We start from the raw sequence: 17,086 nt of genomic DNA on the forward strand, positions 1-17,086 counted from the left end.
GTAATGAATCTGTGATTCTGTCTCAGCTCAGCTGCTGCTGAAACCCTCATTCATGCTTTTGTTATCTCTAGACCTGACTATTCCAACACATCCCTGGCTGATCTGCCATATTCCACCCTCCATAAATTTCAGGTAGTCCAAAACTCTACTGCTTGTTTCTTAACTCGCATTAAGTCCCATTCACCTATTGTCTCTGTGCTCCCTGACTGACATTGGCTCCTGGTCAAACAATGTCTTGATTTTAAAATTCTCATCCTCGTTTACAAACCCCTCATGGCCTCGCCCCTTCCTATTTCTGTAATTTCCTCCAACCCCACAAACCTCTGCGATATCTGCATTTCTCTGTGGTATTTCTGGCCTCTTGGCCCAATTTTAATTGCTCCTCCATAGATGGCTGTGTTTTCAGCTGCCTAGGCCCCAACCTCTGGAATACTGTCCATGCGCTTCTCCCCCTCTCTCTCACCCCTCTAAGACATTCCTTAAAACCTATTTCTTCAACCTTTGATCGGCTGACCTAACATCTCATGTGGGTCAGTGTCATATTTTGTTTTATAATGCTCCTATGAAGTGCCCTGGGAAATTTTATTACGCTGAAGATGTTCTATAATCATACATTGATGTTGGGATGAAGAGATGCATCTTGAGTTGTGAATCTCCACAGCTTGCTGCCTGATTAAGAACACTACCATTTACAATGCATAACCATCATCTTGCCTTCAGCTTCCCCATTATTTATGAACTTACTGGATTTGCACATTAATTACCTGTTAAACTCTCTGCAGAAAATTACTGCTGACATTTAATGGCATAATGCTGAGAGAAAACAATCATTCCACCTCATTCCTGCAAGTGGTGAATTATGGATAGCGATCTTAAAAATGTCACAGTTTACATTTTTTATTTTTGTTACTTTTCCTTTCTCTTTCCTCATAACCATTAAAAATTCCTCCAAGGATTGAATAATGCCTCCATAAAAAAACAGAAATGCGTGAAGAAATTAGGAAACAAAGATTTTAAAAAAGCAAAGAACCTTCTGAAACATTTTTTTCATCCTTTGGGTGTGGGCTCTTATTAACTATTTAATCATTCTATCACACTCCACGCACCACCGCACCCCCCCCCCCCACCCCCTGCATTAATAAGTCCGCAACCCTAAAATTTTCTTAATTCATTAGCTCACAGTATACATAAATCTAAAAGCAAAATTCTGCAGATGCTAGAAATCTCAAATATAAACAAAAAATGCTGGAAAAACTCAGCAGGTCTGGCAGTATCTGTGGAGACAGACTTAACATTTTGAGTCCGTATGGCTTCTTCAGAGCTGAAGAGAGGTAGAAATGTGATAGATTTTATAATTAGGGGGTGAAGCAGGTGGAGCACAATAGAAGGTCAGGGACGGATAGGTGGGAGCTCAGGACAGATTTGACAAAAATGTCATGGACACAGGATAAAGGGAGTGCTAATGGTAGTGTTAAAGACTAATGAAAGTGCTGATAGTGGCATAAAGGTAAGATAGCAAAATATGTTAATAGCAGAACCAGAGCGCTGAGCCTTGTTCTACCATTAAGGGCAAAAACAAAAATACCTGGAAAAACTCAGCAGGTCTGACAGCATCTGCGGAGAGGGATACAGTTAATGTTTCCAGTCCAAATGACTCTTCATCAGAACAAGGGAAAAATGGAAGAGAGGTGGAATATAAGCCGGTTTAGGCGGGGTGGGGGGGTGGGGGAGTGGGACAGGTAGAGCTGGATAGTGGGCCAGTGATAGGTGAAGATTGCCAAAAGATGTCATAGACAAAAGGACAAAAGAGGGGTTGACGGTTAAGGCTCTTGTTTCTGTTCAGGCAATGTGTTTAGAAACTAACAACTTCCTGTGTTTCGGTTCAGCTCTGTGGAAAAAGTTCTCCAATTAAATAAAGTTTTGACTTTAAAATCAAAATTAAATCCCTTCCATAAGTGGCTGCAACTTTAAGTACATTTTTTTTAAATTAAGAAATACAAACTTCAAAATACCTCCCATCTCCAATTCCGAAGTCCAATCTGATAAGGAAATCACGACATTTATATTTTGGCCCCGTTCCGCTCTCTCTGAGTAGCGGATTTCGGTTTAGAAGTGGACTTGGACCGGATCAGCGCAGAAAATGGATTTCTACCCACAGCCCGTCTACAACCCGGTAAGGTATTTGGCAATGCCCCGCTCGTACTGGCTCATCATGCACAATGTATCTGCAGCATTGCGTCTGTGCTGACGGGCAGAATCTTTGAGATAGGCGTTGATTTTAGCGCACAGTTAGATTAAATGTTGTCCTTAGTTGCTGTCCTTTTTGGGAACCCTTCTTTAGCCTCAAGTCTCAGACACTCAGGAGACAAAAGGGCAGAATAGAGTTACCCCAAGGGCCCACAGAATGGGGAGGATAAGCTTCAGGGCTAAGTTTTGACTTTTTGCCAACGTGGGATTTTAATCAAAAACAGAATGACCTGGAAAAACTCAGCAGGTCTGGCAGCATCGGCGGAGAAGAAAAGAGTTGACGTTTCGAGTCCTCATGACCCTTCGACAGAACTTGAGTTCGAGTCCAAGAAAGAGTTGAAATATAAGCTGGTTTAAGGTGTTGGTGGGGCGAGGGGGGGGGGGGGGGGGCGGAGAGAGAGAGAGAAGTGGAGGGGGTTGGTGTGGTTGTAGGGAAAAACAAGCAGTGATAGAAGCAGATCATCAAAAGATGTCACAAACAACAGGGATTTGAATTGTCTGAAGATGTGGCAGTCTTACTTTGAAATGGCGACGGGAATCCTGCTTTTCACAGGAGTGGCATATCTCCAGTTTGTGTGTTTATCTGGGGGTTAGAAAAGTGGGGGTGCGTCTTGTGCACCCTTAGATAGAAAAGCGATGCTCTACCCAATGCTGTTCTCTCTGTTCTGGTGAAGGGTCATACGGACTCGAAAGGGTAACTGTATTCCTCTCCGCAGATGCTGTCAGACCTGTTGAGTTTTTCCAGGTATTTTTGTTTTTGTTTCTGTTCTCTCTGTATTTTGTTCAAAATGCAATATCCTTCTGGAATCTTGCTTGGAAGTTTCTAGGTTTGTTTCCTGGAGTGATGGTACGTTGGTTAGAAACAGGCACCCAGCCCGTATGTGGGCAGACAGGGTTGGTGAGCGGAAAGATAGATACTGATTAAAAAGAGAAAGAGAGAGCATTTGTATAGCGCTTTTTGCAACCCACCAGAGCACTTTACAGCCAATGCAGTCATTTTGAAATGTAGTCACTGTTGTAATGTAGGAAATGCAGCAGCCAATTTGCGCACAGCAAGCTCCCACAAACAGCAATTGAATAGTGACCAGACAATCTTTTTCTTTGTGATAAAAACAAAAACAGAATTACCTGGAAAAACTCAGCAGGTCTGGCAGCATCAGCGGAGAAGAAAAGAGTTGACGTTTCGAGTCCTCATGACCCTTCAACAGAACTGTTCTGTCGAAGGGTCATGAGGACTCGAAACGTCAACTCTTTTCTTCTCCGCCGATGCTGCCAGACCTGCTGAGTTTTTCCAGGTAATTCTGTTTTTGTTTTGGATTTCCAGCATCCACAGTTTTTTGTTTTTATTATTTTTTCTTTGTGATAATGATTGAGGGATAAATATTGGCCAGAACACTGGGGATAACTCCCCTGTTCTTCTTTGATCTTGTAACGTGGGATCTTCTACATCAACCTGAGCAGGCAGATGAGACCTCGGTTTAATGCCTCATCTGAAAGACGGTGTTTCAGATAGTGCATTACTTCCTCTGTACTGCACTGGAGCGCTTTATTTGATTTTTTTTTCTTGTGCTCAAGCCCCAGATTGGGATTTGAACTCAGATCCTCGTGCTACCAGCTGAACCACACTGAGAGCAGTACTGGGTGGATCCGCTTCTCTTCTTCAGCCACAGGATTTCCTCTTTAGGAACGTAGAACTTAGGAGCAGGAGTAGACCATTCGGCCCATCTAGCCTTTTCTGCTATCCAATAAGATCATGGCTGATCTGGTTGTGGTCTGAACTCCACTTTCCTGCCTGTCCCCCCCCATAACCCTTGACTCCCTTGTCTATCAAAAATTTATCTAACCCAGAGCCTTGATTAAATTCATTGACCCAGCCTCTTTTGCTTTCTGGGGACCAGAATTCCACAGACTAGTGAACGTCTGAGAGACAAAAATTCTCCTCATCTCTGTCTTAAAGGGGAGGAGGCCTCTTATCCTTAAACTGTGTCCCTAGTTCTAGTCTCTCCCACAAGTGGAAACATCCTCCTGGTATCCACCCTATCAAATCCCCTCAGGATCTTATATGTTTCAATCTCCCATTCTTCCAAACTTCAATGGGTATAGGCTCAACATATCTTCATAAGATAAGCACTTCATCTCAGGAATGAGTCAAGTGAACCTTTTCTGAAATGCTTCTAACACAATTATACCTTTTTTCAAATAAGAAGACCGAAGCTGTACACAGTATTCCAGATGTGGTCTCACCAAGGCCCTGTACAGCTGCAGTAAAACATCCCCACTTTTCTATTCCATTCCTCTTGCAGTAAATGTCAACATTCCATTTGCCTTCCTAATCACTTGCTGCACCTGGATACTAACTTTTGTGATTCATGTGCCAAGACACCCAGATCCCTCGGTACTACCGAGCTCTGCAATCTCTCCAGTTAAATGGTATACTGCTTTTTTATTCTTCCTGCCAAAGTGGACAAGTTCACATTAACCTACATCTTGCCTGTCTCAAGATAATTACTTGAGGCAGGCCATTTGGTCCATCTAAATTTGTTGTTTTAGAGAGATGCTAGGCCTTTTTATTTATTCATTCATGGGATGTGGGTGTTGCTGACAAGGCCAGTATTTATGGCCATCCCTAGCTGATCTTAAAATAGTGGTGGTAAGCCGCCTTCTGAAACCGCTGCGGTCCATGTGGTGAAGATACTCCCAACAGTGCTTCTAGGTAGGAGTTAAAAATCTTTGACCCAGCGGCGATGAAGGTATGGTGGAACAGTTTCAAGTCAGGATGGGAGGTGATTTGAAGGTGGTGGTGTCTCTCTACCCTTGCCTGTGCAGGATTCAATTACTAAATAATTACAAATTTTTACCATCAATACCTAATCATATGATGCTGACTAGGCAAAGAATTTCCTGATCTAGATCCTAACTTTACTGCTTATCAGTTTGAATTATGTCATTTTGTCCTATTCAAGCAATTTAGTTTAAAGTAATATTCCAAATTTACATTTTCCACATTGTTTACTGTCTTGCCTATTGCATTGGGACGCTGTGAGGTCATGCTATTTAAATATATATTTGTTCTTTTTTTACAAAATCAGCTCTCAGTCACCTTTATCCAGGCTGATGAACTCGCCTTTCTCTGGAATTTATTGTGGTATATGAACCTGTGCAGGGCAGCTTATGATGTACCAGTCATTTCGATTCTCTGGACTCCTAAGACCAGTGCCATGTGTTTGTCAGCTGCTGCCACTGATACTGAGGAGAATCTCTTCACCCTGTTTTGATTTACCATAGATTACGTCTCTCCATTTGCTCTGAAATCTTGAAATTTCCCCTTATCTCCTGTGGTAACTGAGGGTATAGCCCCCCCTGCTGCCTGTCAGGGGTCACGAGATGTTGAGGCTCCAATGAGTGAGTCCTAAGCGTGGACATCCGGAGGGTGGGGCTTCCTGATGAAAGTCCTGATTGAGCGTGTAGCACCTGAAAAGCTCTCTGTAATAAAGTTTATTTCTTTCTTGTTGAAATCTGTCCGGTCCATCAAGTCATTACATTTGACGATGAGGGTAAAATTAGCTCCGACTCTGTGCATCGCCCTGTTACTGTGAGTACACTGAATTTTTTTTAAAAAGACTACTCGCCAGCCATGCGACTCTTTGGCAGAATTGATCCATATGCTGCGACTATGGAAGACTGGAGCCAGTATGTAAAGCTCCTCAGATTTTATTTCGTAGCAAACGAAATTACCGTGAAGGAAAAGCAGAAAGCCGTCCTTTTGAGTGTACGTGGCAGTAAAACATACAACCTCATTCGCAGCCTGACAGCCCTGAATGCGCCCAATTCTAAGTCCTGTAATGAAAATGCATTTCCAGCCAAAGCCATCCATATTAATGCAGCGTTTTAAATTTAATCCCATAGTTAGGGGAGTCCATCGCGACCTATGAAGTGGTTAACAGAACCACTGTGACTTCAGGGACACATTAAATGATTTGCTGCGGGGCTGATTAGTTTGGGGAGCTCAAGATGACGCCATTCGGCGTTGCTTACTCGCTGAGGTCGACATCGACTTTAAGCGCGTCCTAGAAATCTCCCTCACCATGGAAACCGCTGCGAGAGACTCACAGGCTTTGCAACACGTGGCTCCGTTCTTCATGTGGGGCGGGAACCTACAGCCGAGCATAGCGCAAAAACCAGACCCACAGCATCGAAGCGAGAGGCAGGGTCCACCGTTAGAAACATGACAAGGCCAAGTAGAAACACTTCAGCAGTGACCCCAAGATTAAGTTGTTATAGATGTGGGGGTGACCACGGAATGGACACCTGTAAATTCAAGGAGGCAGAATGCCATTACTGCCGTAAGAAAGGTCACGTGGTAAGGCAATGCCGGGCACAGCTGAAGCAGCTGCATAACAGCGAACCAAGTGTTCGAATTAAAGTATACAGCAGAGCCTGAGCTGCCGACACCGACGTTTATTCCCTGTATAACATAACCGCTGTAAAAACCGAACCCATCACTGTGACATTCCAAGTTAATGAGAAGCCACTAATAATGGAGGTGGATATGGGTGCCTCAACAATGATGGTGGGAGAGCACATTTTCAGGTACCTTAATGAGGATAAACAGCCAATAAGCCTGGAGCAAACAACTGCTAAAATAAAGACATACACAGGAGAATCCATTCAGGCGCAGGGCATCGCCACAATACCAGTTTCTTACAAGCAACAGGCAGCCCAGCTGTCTGTGATAACTGTGAAAGGAGAAGGACCCAGTCTTTCAGTCTGAGGCTGGCTACAGGAGATCCAGCTCGTCTGGTCTGAGATATCTCACCACCAATCTGATGGAGTTCCAGAGCTTCTAAGAAAATACAACATGGTTTTTTGGGATGCACCAGGGAAGTTAAAAGGCATGCAGGCCAAGATACATGTGGAGCCACAGGCAATACTTCACTTCTTTAAGCCAAGACTTGTGCCTTATATATTGAGAGAAAAGGTTGATGAGGAGATGTGCCAGCTAGAAAACCTGGGCATTATCCCACCTGTTCAATTCTCGGAATGGGCTGTGCCCATAGTTCCAGTGGTTAAGCCTGACCGTGCCATACGTATCTGTGGAGACGATAAATTGACCGTAAACAAGGCAGCCAAACGAGACAAGCACCCTTTCCCAAAGATAGATGACTATCTGGTTGGAGGCGAGTCCTATATGAATTGGATATGAGCCCCACTTACCAGCAGTTAGAGCTCAATAGCACATCGAGGTAGTGTGTAACCATTAACACACACAAAGGTCTCTATCAGTACACCTGTCTATCCTTCGTGGTCGCGGTGTGTGCTATCTTCCAGAGAACAATGGAGAGCCTTTTTTGCAAAGAGTAATTGTATATCTAGATGAGATCATATTTGTGCCAGAGAGACATTCCAACAACCAACTATTCTTCCTGTGATTAACGTTGAACTGTCAATTCCTGAGGTGACTTATCGACCTAGAATAGACATGCCTGATGTCTCTGCAGAGTTGCCAAACCCTGAACTGCCACAGATAAATGATGTGTCTTATACTGCAGTTCCAGATCCTATCGATCCTGTTGAAGAACCTCAAGAAGCACAGCTACACCTCCCTAGCCGTATAAGGAAAGCGTCTCAGAGACTTGATCTTTAATCACCTGAAATTGTAAATATGTAAATGTTGTTGGGTGTTCAAATGTTCCCCTGTTAATAGAAATTGTAAAAAACTAAAGGGGGAGGAATTGTGGTTATTTGAGTGTATAGCCCTTCCTGCTGTCTTTCAGGGGTCACATGATCTGTTAAAGCTCTGACTAGTGAGCCCTAAGTGCAGGCAAATCGGGGAGTGGGGCTTCCTGACGAGAGTCCTGATAGAGCATGTAGCACCTGAAAAGCTCTCTGTAACAAAGTTTAACTGTTTCTTGTTGAAACCTGACCGCTTCGTCATTACATTATTACATCTCCCCAACTCTCCCCACATGGTTAAATCTTAAACTAACAGCGCTAACTTTAAAGCCAGGTGTAGGCCCAGTCAGCCAGCAACCACTTCCTCTTTTTATCACAGATCCGTTTTCACAGCTTATTTTGAGATTGTTGCAGATGGAGTGAAGGAAATCATTCTGTTGCTTAGGGGATCTCAACCATGAAGACAACCACTGCATTATACATTTTAAACACTTCTGTTATATTTTTAGTTTTGTTTAAAGTACCCTACACCTTCTATAGATGAAAACTTTGATTACTAAGTATTTCTAAATTGTCAATTTCATTGTTGACATTAATTCTTAAGCTACCCTGTCATCCTATAAATTCAAAAAGTTACAATTTAAAACCCAGCCTTCAATTACAAACTAAATTCATATTGGCTGTGCTGTGAGGTCATTCTGGAGTACAGTTACTAATGTGATTAGGAAGTTTGACTGATACTTTCTGTTTTGTTTCATGCTAACTTGCTGAAGGCTATTGAATGTCCGTCATGGCACAGTGCTTTGCGGTCTCACTGCCCACTCAAGCTTCAAGTGCCAGTCCAGAGGCTTGAGCACCAAATTTAGACTGACACTCCAGTGCAGCACAGAGAGAGTGCTGCACTGCTGGAGGTGGTGTCTTTTGGATGAGACAGAAGCTCAGATCTTCTGGTCTCTGGAAAGTTGGAGGCCAGGTGTATGCTGGAAGATGTGCTACGGGATTCTTCGGAGGTACCAACACAAGGGCACTGTGGGAATTGCCTGGGAGGTTTGAACTACCGATGGGTAATTCTCCTGCTCCCCCTGAGAAAGTCTCCGACTCTGAGTTAGAGTTGGAGACTTAGAATGGTTCCGACTTACATACCTGGATGGTTACCCACAAAATGTTAGGCAGAAAAATCCTAGCCTAACTCCTGGATAACTATACAACTGACACCCAATCACTCGCACTGACCCGACTTGCCCAACCTGAACTGACGACCCTTCCCAACCTACCTACCTGCCACCCTACGCCCTTACCTTCTTTCTGCAGCTGTTTTCACAGCAGCTTTGGACATTTAAACTCTTTAATTACCAGAATACCTCAACTAGTGCCTTAAAAAGAGGGTGTGGCTTCTACGTGGGTTCTTGGTGCTGCTCCCTATGAGGTTTGCTGCCCTCTGACGCTTCAGAAAATCACTCTGAAAAATTGGAGAAAGGTAAGTGTGCATTTTTTTTTTGTCTGATCGGGGTTGCAAATGGGGTTTTTGATCCTGATCACAAGACCTGGGCCATTAAACTGAGGCCCCATGTACCCTCTCTGGTGGAGGCTAGAGATCCCGTGGCACTATTTTGAAGAAGACCAAGGGAGTTCGCTGCAGTGTCCTGCCTGATATTTATCTCTTAACTGTCGCTGAAGGGCCCGTTATCAACATCCTGGGGGCAGGGGGTGGAGGTTACCATTGACCAGAAACTCAACTGGATCAGCCATATAAATACTGCAGCTGCAAGAGCAGGTTAGAGGCTGGGAATTCTGAAGGGAGTAACTCTCCTCTTGACTCCCCAAAGCCTGCCCACTGTCCACAGAAGCGTGATGGAATGTGCTCCACTTGCCTGGATGAGTGCAGCTCCTACAACACTGAAGATGCTCGATAACATCCAAGACAAAGCAGCCCACTTGATTGGCACCCCTTCCACACCCTAAAACATTCACTCCCTCCACCACCGATGTACAGTAGCAGGAGTGTGTACCATCTAAAAGATGCACTGCAGGAACTCACTAAGCCTTCTTAGACAGCACCTTCCAAACCCATGACTGCTACCATCTGGAAAGACAGACGCAGCAGATGCATGGGAACACCATCACCTGCAACTTCCCTTCCAAGCCACTCACCATCCTGACTTGAAAATATATCACCGTTCCTTCACTGTTGCTGAAGCTGTCTCCCTAACAGCACTGTGGGTGTACCCACACCACATGGACTGCAGCAGTTCAAGAAGGAGGCTCACCACCACCTCCTCATGGGCAACTAGAGATGGGCAATAAAAATGCTGGCCTAGCCAGTGATGCCCACATCCCGTGAAAGAACAAAAACCCAACGCCACTCAAACAGGCGATCTGCTGAATATCACATTGCTGATTGTGGGATCTTGCTGTGTGCAATTTGGCTCTTGCATTTCATACATGGCAACAGTGACTACATTTCAAAAGTACTTCATTGACTGTAGTGTACTTTGAGAGGTCTGGTAGTCATGATAGGCACTATATAAATGCAAATCTTCTTTTTCAATTGCTGGGGAATAAACTATAGTTACAGAATGAAACTTAGGTAAAATTATTTAACAGAAGCAGTGTGCTTGGAAGAGTCGCATCATATATAACAAACAATAGTTGCCAGGTTTCCTAAATTCTAACCGTTAACTGCATTTTGAAAAAACTTAATTGGCTGTAAAGCGCTTTGGGACGTTCTAAGATTGTGAAAAGTGCTGTATAAAAGGAAGTTAATTTGATTGCACACCGAATGCCCTCAGCTGGGTGAAATCTGCCCACATCTCCCTGCTGCGTATATCTCAGCAGTTCAATTATTGCAGCAGCCATGGTTCTGTGTTCCGCATTCAAACACCAGTGATCCTAATTTCACTCTCTTTTCTGTGAATTTAGAAAGAAATGTAGCTATAAAAAGGGAAAATAGTATAACGTGGTAAATGACCACATGAGTCATTGTCTGAAGGGGAAGTGAATTAAACAGTCATCGATGGTAACATTTCAGATGTTTCTCTTCACCAGGAGCTAAGTCATATCCTGACTTACCATCTCTATTTCCTTAACCACCACCCACCCCCCACCCCACCCAAAATATTAACACAGGGGGAATTTACGGGGCTATGGGTAAAGAGCAGAGAAATGAGACTAATTGGATAGTCCTACTGAAGAATCGACACAGGCATGATGGGCTGGATGGCTGCCTTCTGTACTGTATCATTCTGCAGTTCTATGACTTGATTGTCCTATCTTTCTCCCTTCGAATAACATACAAGCATGATCACTTCCTGCAGTGGTTCAAGAAAGTGCCTCACCACCACCACCACCTCAAGGACAATCAATGAGGGACAATAAATATGACGTCCACGTCCCATCAATGAATAAAAACAAAATCGTCTCGGTGCAAACTCCCTTTCTCCACTTTCACTTTTCTTACCCTACAATCCTGCTAGGACAAAAACAGAATTACCTGGAAAAACTCAGCAGGTCTGGCAGCATTGGCGGAGAAGAAAAGTGTTGACGTTTCGAGTCCTCATGACCCTTCGACAGAACTTGAGTTCGAGTCCAAGAAAGAGTTGAAATATAAGCTGGTTTAGGGTGGGTGGGGGGGGGGGGTGCGGAGAGAGAGAGAGAGAAGTGGAGGGGGGGGTGTGGTTGTAGGGACAAACAAGCAGTGATAGAAGCAGATCATCAAAAGATGTCAACAACAATAGAACAAAAGAACACATAGGTGTTAAAGTTGGTGATATTATCTAAATGAATGTGCTAATTAAGAATGGATGGTAGGGCACTCAAGGTATAGCTCTAGTGGGGGTGGGGAGAGCATAAAAGATTTTAAGATATTTAAAAATAATGGAAATAGGTGGGAAAAGAAAAATCTATATAATTTATTGGGAAAAAAAAGGAAGGGGGAAACAGAAAGGGTGTGGGGATGGGGGAGGGAGCTCACGACCTAAAGTTGTTGAATTCAATATTTAGTCCAGAAGGCTGTAAAGTGCCTAGTCGGAAGATGAGGTGTTGTTCCTCCAGTTTGCGTTGGGCTTCACTGGAACAATGCAGAAAGCCAAGGACAGACATGTGGGCAAGAGAGCAGGGTGGAGTGTTAAAATGGCAAGCGACAGGGAGGTCTGGGTCATTCTTGCGGACAGACCGCAGGTGTTCTGCAAAGCGGTCGCCCAGTTTACGTTTGGTCTCTCCAATGTAGAGGAGACCACATTGGGAGCAACGAATGCAGTAGACTAAGTTGGGGGAAATGCAAGTGAAATGCTGCTTCACTTGAAAGGGGTGTTTGGGCCCTTGGACGGTGAGGAGAGAGGAAGTGAAGGGGCAGGTGTTGCATCTTTTGCGTGGGCATGGGAACTTGGTTCCCTCTGAAAATGCCTGTTGTTATTTCAAGTAAGATTGTATGTACTAGCTAAGATTTTTTCAAAAAATGTACTGTATTCATAAAATTTGCAAAAGTACATTACATAACACAAAAGCAAAATACTGCGGATGCTGGATACATAACATAACATACATTACATAACAGTTCTAATTTAACATTACACAAAAGTACAAGATAACTCCATTTCTTTCTGTACAGCACATTGCACTCTGAGGTGTCTCACTGTATTTTAAAACTATTGGTTATGTATACAATGTGCATTTACATTTTAAATCAAATATTCTCTGGTGTGTACAACACAAGAGGCTTTATATGGATTTCAGCCCCTTAATATACTATGGCAGGGGGTCCTTAGTCAGTGGACTTTCCCCACTGAGCCTTTGCGGCAAGTGCCCCAAGCTTTAGTGCATATATCAGCTTATAGTCCTGGACCTTGGAATGTGCAGTCTGTGGCACTGTCGTGAAGAGCTCCTTGCACTGAAAGACTCACAAGATTCAGGCAAATCAAAGAGCATCTTTTACTGAGTCGATGGCCCTGCAGCAGCAGTTTGTCTTGTTGTGCATCCCTGGGAACAGCCCATAGAGCACGAGCTAAAATACCCCACTCAGTTAATATGGTGTTAACTAATGTGAGCTGGCATCAAAACTCAGAAATGTGATTAACCAGCTGTGTTCAACACAACTAGGTCTTGGTGACTGAATACTAACCACCAACTCCCTCCAGATGCGTGGTAAGAATCTAAAGCTTCAATGGATATTAAAGCATTCTTAAAAAACAAAGAATTGAAACTCATTTCCAATATAATCTATCTGTAAAATGTATCTAACTCTAAGCACGTATCTAAATTTTCAACTACAGCCAGCTTCTTTATGGAAAGGCAATATGGATTTTAGTGTCCTCCTTCTGTTTTGCTGGCGCTGAGTGTTAACAGCCAGGATTTCTCCCTGCTCTTGCCTCTTGTGTGCCCATGTTGCATTACAGCTCCAGCCTTTCTGCACCCAATACCTCATCCAGGTGACCAGTCTTTTTTGCTGGAGCCCAGTGAGCATTGGCTGGCTATTCAGCTCTGAGGAACTTCACAGCCAAGCCCAATCCTGAGATATGCACTTGTGTGACTTGCCAGGAGAGTGCAAAATAGTCAGAAGAAGGAATGTTAGTTTTCCCCATAACCAAACCACCCCCCCCAACCCCCCCCCAACCACCCCAACCCCTGCTCCAACAACCATTCCAGCTCATCGCACTGAGACAAACTGCACCTACAGCGCTGCTCATTCAGCACAGGTTGAATCACCTTCCTCATAAGAAATAAAAGCAGGAGTGGGCCACATGGACCCTTGAGCCTGCTTTGCCACTCAGTAACATGGTGGTGGATCTTCCTCAACTCCACTTTGCCATATGCCCCCGTGCCTTGGCTCCCCTGTGTCCAAAGTGTATCAATCTCAGCCTTCACAATATGTTACAGCTGAACGTTCACGGATTTCTGGGTTATAGAGTTCCAAAGATTCACAGGTCCTCTGTGTGAAGAAATTTCTCCTCATCTCAGCCCTAAATGGCCAACCCCTTATCCTGAGACCATGCCCCCTCATTCTAGACAATCCAGCAAAAGGATAGAATCTCTCGGCGCTGACCCTGTCAAATCCTCTAAGATTTGCGAATTGAACCATCATGAGGAAGGGGAGATTGAGTACCTCCTTCTCAAACGCTCTCTTCAGATAAAACTCACTCAAGTCCGGGACTGGATTCTCCACACTTGAGTTACTGAGACTTGCTGATCACTGAAAGTCTCCCAATATCCCTGTGCTGCCTGATGATGATCCTGTTTTGTGTTTCAGGTGATTCCTTACACTGGGCCCATTCCCGGAGGCTTACAGGATGGTAAGATGATCATGATTAAAGGACGAGTGCTTCCTGACTGTAAAAGGTATTCCATAGATGATGTGTCTTAACAGCATGAGTGTGGTAGTATTAACTATCCAGCTTTGAAAACTTTGAATAAAAATCTTAATGCTTCCAGTAAAGAGGAAGCTGTGCCAGCACCAATTACCCAATATTCTTCCAGTTATTTGCCATTATATAATGGGACCAATTTCAACCAACCCCTCTTCAAAGCACTCTTTGTTGAAGCAGGGATGCCTTGCTGCAATTATACAGGGCCTTGGTGAGACCACACCTGGATTATTGTGTGCAGTTTTGGTCTCCTTATCTGAGGAAGGATGCTCTTGTTATAGAGGGAGTGCAGCGAAGGTTTACCAGACTGATTCCTGGGTTGGCGGGTCTGATGTTTGAGGAGAGATTAGGTCCGTTAGGATTATATTCGCTAGAGTTCAGAAGAATGAAGGGGGATCTCCTAGAAACCTAAAAAATCCTAACAGGACTAGACAGGGTAGGTGCAGGAAGGATGTTCCCGATGGTGGGGGAGTCCAGAACCAGGGGTCACAGTCTGAGGATATGGGGTAGATCATTTAGGACTGAGATGAGGAGAAACCCAGAGAATGGTGAGCCTGTGGAATTCACTACCACAGAAAGTAGTTGAGGCCAAAACATTGTATGTTTTCAAGAAGGAGTTAGATATAGCTCTTGGGGTGAAAGGGATCAAAGAGTATGGGGAGAAAGTGGGACCTGGCTATCGAGTTGGATGATCAGCCATGATCAGGATGAATAGCGGAGCAGGCTCGAAGGGCCGAATGGCCTCCTCCTCCTATTTTATGTGTTTCTATGAAGTCAGCCATTATATTGGGTGAAGTGTAAATCTGGTATTCCATATGATTGTGTGTTTTCCACCTGGGGAATTAGGATTAAATTAGATTGGAATTTTTTTCCTGTCCTGTGTTGTGATGTGGTAGACGGTGTGTGCCAGGTGGATCAAATCCACAAGGGAAATTTGATCGTGCAGACACAGCTGTTTTGCGTGTCTTGAATTCAGAAGTAATAAGACTACCACAACTTCAGAGGTTTTTAGAAAATTAAATTAAACATTTATTAACAAAAGAAAAGATTTTAAGCATGTACATAGGTCTACAAATTACTACTATAATAACTCTTAAATCCCCTACTTAATCTGGTTCCCAGTTACACCTTCAATAAGGTGACAGTAAAAACAAATAGATTTAAACAGACCCAGGCAAAACAACACAATACTGTGGACAGTGATATTCAAAGTGAGTTTTCTTAGCTTAGGTTTCTGTAGACAGCAACTTGATGCTCAGAGGCTGGAGGCTTTTCACACTTGTATTAGGTCTTAGAATGCCTTCTCCTCTTACACATAGCCTCATCTTTTTTATACATGTTTCACCCTTTTTAATGCAAATTCCATTGTTCCTATATGTCTTTGGAACTTTACCTTTCTCATAATATAAATCTTTTCATAGTGCTAATTTTATCATTAACATTTGGGAAAAATAAACACACTGTTTGGATTGGTTTCTTCTGGCTAGGTGTAACATCTTACCATATCTTTGAAATTCAAACTAACCTAATTTATCTAAAAATGCAAAGGTCCCTTACACCTCACATTCTAAAACTTCAGCCATGTTTACGTATTTAGCATTTCAAACCTAGCTTCTTGTTGATACTCCAGACCAGCTGTCTCTAATTCAATTAAAACACACACACACAGACACACACACACAGACACACACACACATGCACACACATATACAAACTAATCCAAACCCCACTATTACCCTACCTTCACTTGAGCTTCTATCTGTAGGAGCAGACTAGAATGGCGATTGTTGAGATAGGAGGTGTATTCCTGTAATGTGTAACTTTGTAAATACATATAAAAATGAATAAAGATCAGCTCGAGTTCTATCCTTCATCAACTGGATTTCTGGCATAGAATAACTCAACTTCTTGCATCTACATCACCTTCTTGTGCATAATTCTAAAATATCCAACTGAATAGCTAGGGGAAGGCTTCGGACTCAAATCCCATCCATAGGATGGGACATGTTACATTGCAACACTACCTATTTACTGCACTGGTATGGAAGCTTAGGCCAGACACTTGAATTCTCATGTAGACCAGGAACCCACAACCTTGTGATACCTCATTGGGTACTGCTGCTGAACTAGTAAGACAGCATCAACTGATAGCGCTATTGCTGTTAAACCAGAGTGCTTGGGTGATGGTTTCATTTCAACCTGTGCATTAATCTGGTTCCCTCCAACTTTGTTGGACACATTAACACCCTTGAGCCAGCTGCCTTGATTTTCATTGCTTGAACCTGGTTGAACCTTTTTGCACAGCTCTTATAAACTATGCTAGAGGCTGAATGGAACCGCCTATATCCCATGCTCTGAAGGGGGCAATTTTTTTCCTAGGATGGTTTTATTTTGGTCATTGAGATTTCACCTGGCTTTGTTCCCCTTCTGATCTTTTCCTTCAGATTTCATGTGAATCTTCAGTGTGGCTCAATGACACAGAATTGTGATGTTGCCTTTCACTTCAACCCACGCTATGAGGGTTCAGGTTATGTTGTTTGCAACACCTTTGAGAACCAAGACTGGGCCAGCGAGGAGAGGAAATTTGAAATGCCAATCCAGAAAGGAGAAACTTTCCAACTTCTCATACTTGTCCAGGCAGATTGCTACAAGGTAATTTGGACAATTTTAAGAGTTGTTAAAAAGTGCAAAAACCTATAAGTTCACATGTTGTCACTTGTTGCAGTTTGGGAGCGATACAGGATTGGGAGGCCTGTCTTTGGGGAACCGTGGCTTTGTGATTATGTTGTTATGAAACACTGGAAAGGTAT

At 43.5% G+C, this 17,086-nt stretch overlaps 1 protein-coding gene across 2 annotated transcripts in view; it reads left to right on the plus strand.

The window, feature by feature from the left end:
* Positions 1-2,008: 2,008 nt before the first annotated feature.
* LOC121283347 (galectin-9C-like) overlaps positions 2,009-17,086 on the plus strand; it is a 31,294-nt gene continuing 16,216 nt past the window's right edge. Inside the window, exons 1-3 of one of the 2 annotated variants that reach the window (XM_041197827.1) lie at positions 2,009-2,173; positions 14,162-14,250; positions 16,721-16,928. In XM_041197827.1, coding sequence (XP_041053761.1) covers positions 2,141-2,173; positions 14,162-14,250; positions 16,721-16,928 — 330 coding nt within the window. In that variant the 5' untranslated portion in view covers positions 2,009-2,140. The remainder of the gene's footprint in view (positions 2,174-14,161; positions 14,251-16,720; positions 16,929-17,086) is intronic. The other variant, XM_041197826.1, reaches the window with a different exon arrangement.

The sequence above is a fragment of the Carcharodon carcharias genome, chromosome 10, assembly GCF_017639515.1.
Source record: "Carcharodon carcharias isolate sCarCar2 chromosome 10, sCarCar2.pri, whole genome shotgun sequence".
Classification (NCBI taxonomy): domain Eukaryota; kingdom Metazoa; phylum Chordata; class Chondrichthyes; order Lamniformes; family Lamnidae; genus Carcharodon; species Carcharodon carcharias.